At 41.4% G+C, this 9,056-nt stretch overlaps 1 protein-coding gene across 1 annotated transcript; it reads left to right on the forward strand.

Moving 5' to 3' along the window:
• Positions 1-465: 465 nt before the first annotated feature.
• LOC128208418 (enhancer of split mgamma protein-like) lies at positions 466-1,860 on the forward strand. The gene is made up of 3 exons (XM_052911977.1): positions 466-516; positions 803-898; positions 1,279-1,860. The coding sequence occupies exons 1-3, from the start codon at positions 466-468 to the stop codon at positions 1,858-1,860; spliced, it is 729 nt and encodes a 242-aa protein (XP_052767937.1).
• The last annotated feature ends 7,196 nt before the right edge of the window (positions 1,861-9,056 follow it).

Genomic DNA, 9,056 nt, shown 5'->3' on the forward strand with positions numbered 1-9,056 from the left:
ACTACATAATACAAAAAACAATTGAGGTCAATTGTTAAAAATTAGATAGAATCTTTGTTGGGAATAGTTCCTATAACAATTACAAGTATAAAATGACCGACGTGGATACAAAATCCTAATGTTTAGTAGGTGGAAGGAAGTTTTGGATTGTTTTAATTCAGTTCCAATCATTTAAATCGATAGTTGCTAATTAACCACTCTAATTAATGAGTTTAAATTAATTTGAGGCACATCTCACTTTACGACGACAATTAGTTAAAGTTGTCCACCTCATTACTCAACACACGTGTCAATTAAGGATGTCCACGTGAAGTGATAATTGCAATCACGTGTCAAATGACACAAGTTACACGTTCTATATATATACTCGGAAATTTCTCCAAACATCAAACATAACTGTTTTTGCATCAATATCATAAGCTACAACGAGTTGACCCTTGAAACATTTAATCTTATTTCTATAAAATGGCTGATATGCGAAATTCCCCACGAGATGTTGCTTCGTATCTGAGAAAGGTTGGTGTTTACTTAATTCACAATAGATGTTATAGCCTCTCTTTTTCAATGACATGAATACAAACTGAACAGCACAGTTTAATTGCTATCATTATACAGCAGAATGGCATCGTATTTTCATTACCTTCAAATTAACATTAGCATATTCTTGAAAATGTTATCATGATATTTGCTCACGTTTGTTTTAGATTAATCCAAAAAAGATAACGATTTTAAGTATTTTTAAAAGCAATCTTAATAAACATATTTCAATTGTAATAAGTATCATATTGTGTGCCCATTGTAGGTACGCAAGCCTCTAGTTGAGCGTCAACGCCGCGAGAGAATGAACGCGAGCATTAACCGCCTCAAGCTCCTTATCGCGGACACCATCCGAGAACAGGTACGCCTCGACATGACACAAATGCAAATGAGATTCTGTCAATTAAACATATCATCTTATGTTTAACAGCTTCTATTACAAAACCCATGTTCTTAAATGAAGCTTTCAATAGTTCAAACCTTTCAAAAGATATATAATCGGATTTTGTCAGCCAAACGACACAGTACGTATATTATAAAATTTGAAATGGAGATTAACTAAACATTGACCCAAGTGAAGTCCGTGGGGAATAGGATGTAATATAGTAAAACCTTAAAAAAACTTCATCATAGAATTTTTGTTTTTTATATATAACAAAATAATGAGGTAATTCTGGGGTTTCTAAAATTTCAAGTTTGCATCAGAAAATCTTACGCCACATGTTGTACTCTATCGTCCAGGTGTCATCTATGACGCGTGTGGACAAGGCGGACATTTTGGAGCTCACTGTTTTCCATCTGACACGTCTACAGCAGCGGCAACGGGCCGTTAGCATAGCCACCGACGCCACAGAGGACGCTTTCTCCGCAACCTCTTACCAGACCGGCTACCGGGATTGCGCACGTGAGCAAAAACAGAACAGTAGCCAGGCTGGTAAAGATCGTCTTCAAGAAGTTCATAATCGGATTCCCCAGATCGAGAACCGGGTGCCATTAACGTTTAACTCACAGGCCGTTTTCATGTCAACGCCGAGAAGATCGAACGAAGGTCTGACAGGATTGACGGGTCAAATTTCAACAACCTCTTCGGGAACTCTAGAATGTTCGCCGATCTTGCGGATGACGGAATGCCATGATGACGTCATCATGCATAATTCCAGTACTTCCAATCTGAGCTTCATGAACACTGATTCAGGATTTGCTAGTTTCGACATGACCACTGACATTCAATCGTGTGGGTCAGATGGCTGTTTTTCGTTTGACCGAAGTAATAATGCTGAAGTTGGTCAAGTGTCAAAAGAAAATGTATGGCGCCCATGGTAGAATGTTGATTGTGTATAACTAATGCTGCATACATGAAAGTTGTTACTGGATTTTGTTAAGAATTGTTATAGAAGTATAAATGAATTTTGAAAAGGGAGCATGACTTCTACAGTATAGGCATTACTTGATACATACCTGTACATGACTAGCAGACTTATAAAATAAATGAAACTTGCGAAACTTGATTTCCTTATGATTTGTAGACCCTTTCTGTGAGTTGGTTCAAACAGTACTTGTTTCTAAACATGGCAGACATTTTGCAAACATCGTATAAGTTTAGGATTTTGGGGAAGCAAAAGTCTTATTTACTATAATACGACTACAGTACGTCTTGATACAGTGTTAGGATTGGTTAGTAGATTGGTTGAAAGTATATATAATATTGGATGCTTATTTAGCATATTTGGCTTTTAAAAGTAACTGGTTATCTGGTTTTATGATTTGCGAATTTAATTTAGTAAGTAACTTACTAATTGGTTAACTAGATAAAATTCGTACCGTAATTAGGCGATAAGCATAAAAGTATTGTGACACAATCATCACGCCGATTACATGTATATGGAATTGATAGTCCTGCATATGCTCTTCCTTATTTCATCTTGTTTTGAGCAAAACTCAACAATATATATATATATGTCTGAAATACAAGAAGTCCAGTCATATCGTGACAAAAGTTCACCAAATTGTGCACTTTGTGTTAAAATTATGAAACTTTGTAAGACAATACATATGTGTATTTAGGTTTAAAAAAGCTCAGGACCCATCTCATTTTGTCCAAGATGACTGCCAAAATCCAAGATGGCCGCCATGATCCTTTATATTTTAAAGAGGATCTGTAATTGTAGATAAATTGTGACATGACCTCAGTAAATACATTATTTACGTAGTATTTACTTTTTCTTTAAATCTCAGAAAAAATCTTTATAACATATTTTGTTTATACATAATAAGCTTTTTTAGCTTAGAAAGCCAAAATACTTACTACTACCACATACACTGTGTGTCCAAAGCTCCCTCTGACAGTCAATATTGCACCTAATACAATACGATGGCTCTATGACACTCTATCGATTTCACAAGAAACAATCGTGTTGATATATAAAAGATCATTTTAGTGTAAAGAAATCCTATATTCAGCCCCCTTAGTACCAAATAGACCACATTTTGGCAACCATGAAACCCATTCAGAGCAAAACAAACATATATGCAGCTCGACTTAAGCCTTATCAGGGCCAGCTTAACCATAATTTGGCAACCATAACCCATTGGCATCTTTAAGTCCTTCCAAGTTCCAAACAGACGACATCTTGGCAACCATCGACCCAATTCAGAGCCAATCAAACATATGCGCAGCTCTAATTAAGCATTCTCGGATTCAAATACACCAATTTTGGCAACCATAAAGTTTTATCAGAGCCCAACTAAACATACTCATATAGAGCTCTAATTAAGATTAAGATAGAACATCACTTTGGGAATCATAAATCCAATTTAGTGCCAAACAAACCTATGGTTTGCTCTATTTAAGCCTGCTCAGTGCTAAATTGCCCACATTTTAACCATAAAGCCAATTTCAATCCAAACAAGCTTATGTGCAGATGTTAATAAGCATTCTAAATACCAACTTATACACATATTGACAATAACTTAGCCCATTTAGAGCCAGAAACCCCCTGTGTTGCTGTTATTAAGCCTATTCAGAGGAAAAAATACCACAAGCCAATTCAGAGCCAAACAAACAGACATGTAGCTCTTATTAAGCCTATCCATCGTTAGACACACCACATTTTTACAACCACGTTACTGTCCCTTTATACCAGTATAGCATTCACTGTCCCCATATACCACTACAGAATGTCCCTGTCCCCATATACCAGTACAACAAGTCCCTGCCCCCATAAACCAGTATAGCACGTCTCTGCCCCCGTATACCAGAATAGCACGTATCTCTCTGCATATACCAGTATAGCATGCCCCTGCACTCCATATACCAGTACAGCACGTCCCTTCCCCCATAGACCAGTATAGCATGTCGCTATCTCGATATACCAGTACAGCACGTCCCTGACCCCCCCCCCCCTCATGCACCTTTATAGCATGTCCCTATCTCCATATGTAAGTATGTCCCTGGGCCCTTATACCATTAAAGCACGTCCCTGTCCCCAATATTACATTATGGCACGTCACTGTCCATATATACCACTACAGCATGTTTCTGCCAACATATACCAGTATAGCATGACCGTGTCCCTATATACTAGTATAACATGTCCCTGCCCCCATATACCAGTACAGCATGTCGCTGCCCCCGATATACCAGTACAGTAAGTCCCTGCCACCTCCCTATACCAGTATAGCATGTCCCTATCTCAATATACCAGTACAGCGTGTCCCTGTCCCCATATACAAGTTCAGCATATCACTGCTTCCATTATAGCCTTTCCCTGTCCCCATATACCAGTACAGCATGTCCCTGTCCCCATATACCAGTACAGAATGTCCCTGTCCCCATACACAAGTATAGCGTGTCACTGTCCTCCATATTCCAGTATAGCCTTTCCCTGTCCCCATATACCAGTACAGCATGTCCCTGTCCCCATATACCAGTACAGAATGTCCCTGTCCCCATACACCAGTATAGCGTGTCCCTGTCCTCCATATACCAGTAAAGCATGTCCCTGCAGCCATATCCCAGTATAGCATGTCCCTGCTTCTATATACAAGTATAGCATGTCCCTGCATCCATATACAAGTATAGCATGTCCCTGCACCCATATCCCAGTATAGTATGTCCCTGCATCCATATACCAGTACAGCATGTCCCTGCATCCATATCCCAGTATAGCATGTCCCTGCATCCATATACCAGTATAGCATGTCCCTGCATCCATATACCAGTATAGCATGTCCCTGCATCCATATCCCAGTATAGCATGTCCCTGCATCCATATACAAGTATAGCATGTCCCTGCACCCATATACAAGTTTAGCATGTCCCTGCACCCATATACCAGTATAGCATGTCCCTGCATCCATATCCCAGTATAGCATGTCCCTGCATCCATATCCCAGTATAGCATGTCCTTGCATCCATATCCCAGTATAGCATGTCCCTGCATCCATATACCAGTATAGCATGTCCCTGCATCCATATACAATTATAGCATGTCCCTGCATCCATATACAAGTATAGCATGTCCCTGCACCCATATACCAGTATAGCATGTCCCAGCACCCATATCCCAGTATAGCATGTCCCAGCACCCATATACAAGTATAGCATATCCCTGTCCCCATATCCCAGTACAGCACCCATATCCCAGTATATTATGTCCCTGCACCCATATACCAGTATAGCATGTCCTTGTCCCTATATACCAGTATAGCATGTCCTTGTCCCCATATACCAGTATAGCGTGTCCCTATCTCTATATACCGGTATAAAATGTCACTGTCCCCATGTACCTGCATAGCGTGTCCCTGTCCCCATACACCAGTAAAGCATGTCTTTGTCCCCATATACCAGTAAAGCATGACCCTGTCCTAATATACCAGTATATTATGTCCCTATCCCTATATGCCAGTATAGCATGTCACTGTCCCATTATACCAAAATAGCATTTTCTTGTCCCCATATACCAGTATAGCATGTCCCTGACCCCATATACCAGTATAGCATATCCATGTCCCCATATACCAGTATAGTATGTCACTGTCCCCATATACCAGTATAGTATGTCACTGTCCCCATAAACCAGTATAGCATATCCCTGTCCCCATATACCAGTATAGTATGTCACTGTCCCCATAAACCAGTATAGCATGTCCCTGTCCCCATATACCAGTATAGCATGTCACTGACCCCATATCCCAGTATAGCATATCCCTGACCCCATATACCAGTATAGCATGTCTCTGTCCCCATATACCAGTACGGTATGTCACTGTCCCCATATACCAGTATAGCGTATCCCTGACCCCATATACCAGTACAGCATACCCCTGTCCCCATATACCAGTATAGCATGTCCCTGTCCCCATATAACAGTATGGTATGTCACTGTCCCCATATACCAGTATAGCGTATCCCTGACCCCATATACCAGTATAGCATGCCCCTGACCCCATATACCAGTATAGCATGTCCCTGTCCCCATATAACAGTATGGTATGTCACTGTCCCCATATACCAGTATAGCGTATCCCTGACCCCATATACCAGTATAGCATGCCCCTGACCCCATATACCAGTATAACATGTCCCTGTCCCCATATAACAGTATGGCATGTCACTGACCCCATATACCAGTACAGCATATCCCTGACCCCATATACCAGTATAGCATGTCTCTGTCCCCATATACCAGTACGGTATGTCACTGTCCCCATATACCAGTATAGCGTATCCCTGACCCCATATACCAGTATAGCATGCCCCTGACCCCATATACCAGTATAGCATGTCCCTGTCCCCATATAACAGTATGGTATGTCACTGACCCCATATACCAGTATAGCATGCCCCTGACCCCATATACCAGTATAGCATGTCCCTGTCCCCATATAACAGTATGGTATGTCACTGTCCCCATATACCAGTATAGCGTATCCCTGACCCCATATACTAGTATAGCATGTCCCTGACCCCATATACCAGTATAGCATGTCCCTGTCCTCATATAACAGTATGGTATGTCACAGTCCCCATATACCAGTATAGCGTATCCCTGACCCCATATACCAGTATAGCATGCCCCTGATCCCATATACCAGTATAGCATGTCCCTTTCCTCATATAACAGTATGGTATGTCACTGTCCCCATATACCAGTATAGCGTATCCCTGACCCCATATACCAGTATAGCATGCCCCTGACCCCATATACCAGTATAGCATGTCCCTGTCCCCATATAACAGTATGGTATGTCACTGTCCCCATATACCAGTATAGCGTATCCCTGTCCGCATATACCAGTACAGCATGTCCCAGCACGCATATGCCAGCTTAGCATGTCCCTGACCCCATATACCAGTATAGCATGCCCCTGACCCCATATACCAGTATAGCATGCCCCTGACCCCATATACCAGTATAGCATGTCCCTGTCTCCATATAACAGTATGGTATGTCACTGTCCCCATATAACAGTACAGCATGTCCCAGCACGCATATACCAGCTTAGCATGTCACTGTCCCGATATACCAGTATAGCATGCCCCTGACCCCATATACCAGTATAGCATGCCCCTGACCCCATATACCAGTATAGCAAGTCCCTGTCCCCATATAACAGTATGGTATGTCACTGTCCCCATATACCAGTATAGCGTACCCCTGTCCGCATCTAACAGCATAGCATGTCCCAGCACGCATATACCAGCTTAGCATGTCCCTGCCTGTATATACCAGTAAAGCATGTCCCTGCCCCCATATACCAGTATAGCATATTCCTGTCCCCATATACCAGTATAGTATGTCACTGTCCCCATATACCAGTACAACCTGTCCCTGTCCCCAAATTGCAGTATAGTATGTCCCTGTCCCCGTATACCAGTATAGCATGTCCCTGTCCCCGTATACCAGTATAGCGTATCCCTGTCCCCATATACCAGTACAACATGTCCCTGCCCCAATTTACCAGTATAGCGTATCCCTGTCCCCATATACCAGTACAACATGTCCCTGCCCCAATTTACCAGTATAGCGTATCCCTGTCCCCATATACCAGTACAACATGTCCCTGCCCCCATTTACCAGTATAGCATGTCACTGTCCCCATATACCAGTATAGTATGTCACTGTCCCCGTATACCAGTATAGCATGTCCCTGTCCCCGTATACCAGTATAGCGTATCCCTGTCCCCATATACCAGTACAACATGTCCCTGCCCCAATATACCAGTATAGCGTATCCCTGTCCCCATATACCAGTACAACATGTCCCTGCCCCAATTTACCAGTATAGCGTATCCCTGTCCCCATATACCAGTACAACATGTCCCTGCCCCCATATACCAGTATAGCGTATCCCTGACCCCATATACCAGTACAGCAAGTCCCTGACCCCATATACCAGTATAGCATGTCCCTGTCCTCATAAAACAGTATGGTATGTCACTGTCCCCATATACCAGTATAGCGTATCCCTGACCCAATATACCAGTATAGCATGTCCCTGACCCCATATACCAGTATAGCATGTCCCTGTCCTCATATAACAGTATGGTATGTCACTGTCCCCATATACCAGTATAGCGTATCCCTGACCCCATATACCAGTATAGCATGCCCCTGACCCCATATACCAGTATAGCATGTCCCTGTCCCCATATAACAGTATAGTATGTCACTGTCTCCATATACCAGTATAGTATGTCACTGTCTCCATATACCAGTATAGTATGTCACTGTCTCCATATACCAGTATAGTATATCCCTGTCCCAATATACCAGTATAGTATTTCCCTGTCCCAATATACCAGTATAGTATTTCCCTGTCCCTATATACCAGTACAACATGTCCCTGCCCCCATATGCCAGTATAACGTGTCCCTGTCCCCATATACCAGTTTAGTATGTCACTGTCCCCATATACCAGTATAGTATGTCACTGTTCCCATATACCAGTATAGCATATTCCTGTCCCCATATACCAGTATAGCATGTCCCTGCCCCCATACACCAGTACAGCATGTCCCTTTTCCCATATTCCAGCATATCCCTGTCGCCATATACCAGTACCCCCCCCCCCCCCTCCATATGCACGTACATGCATAGGATATCCCTGTTTGCGCGCCAACAAGTAGATGGCAAAGAGTCTAATGTTCAGAACTTAAAGACTTGAAATGTATAACGATGTGATCATATATTTAAATATTTAAAGTATATGAATTCCCCATAATCTATAATAAAATATTTCATTATAAGAATGTTTGAGACATTGTATGCGTAATTGTGAATATTAAACTAAGTGGATTCAAGCTGTTGAACATCTCTTTAATGAATTTCTATTTTCTAATGAAAGAAATGATTTCTCTTTGCTAAAACAAAGGCTACGTTATCAGTACATTGTATGTTCAAACATGGTTCGATATTGTGAATTCACAGAGCAAATTTGAATATTAGTTTAAGTTTAAAAAAGAATTTAAATTAGAAAAATATATTGATACTATCGACAAATAATTTTTTTGAAAT

This window comes from Mya arenaria, chromosome 11 (genome assembly GCF_026914265.1).
Source record: "Mya arenaria isolate MELC-2E11 chromosome 11, ASM2691426v1".
Lineage (NCBI taxonomy): Eukaryota > Metazoa > Mollusca > Bivalvia > Myida > Myidae > Mya > Mya arenaria.

Excerpts from the sequence above, each read along its gene's own strand:
- LOC128208418 (XM_052911977.1), top strand. The coding sequence starts at position 466 with ATGGCTGATATGCGAAATTCCCCACGAGATGTTGCTTCGTATCTGAGA. Across the intron at positions 517-802 it reads TTGCTTCGTATCTGAGAAAG|GTACGCAAGCCTCTAGTTGA; the intron begins GTTGGTGTTTAC and ends TGCCCATTGTAG. Across the intron at positions 899-1,278 it reads CGGACACCATCCGAGAACAG|GTGTCATCTATGACGCGTGT; the intron begins GTACGCCTCGAC and ends TCTATCGTCCAG.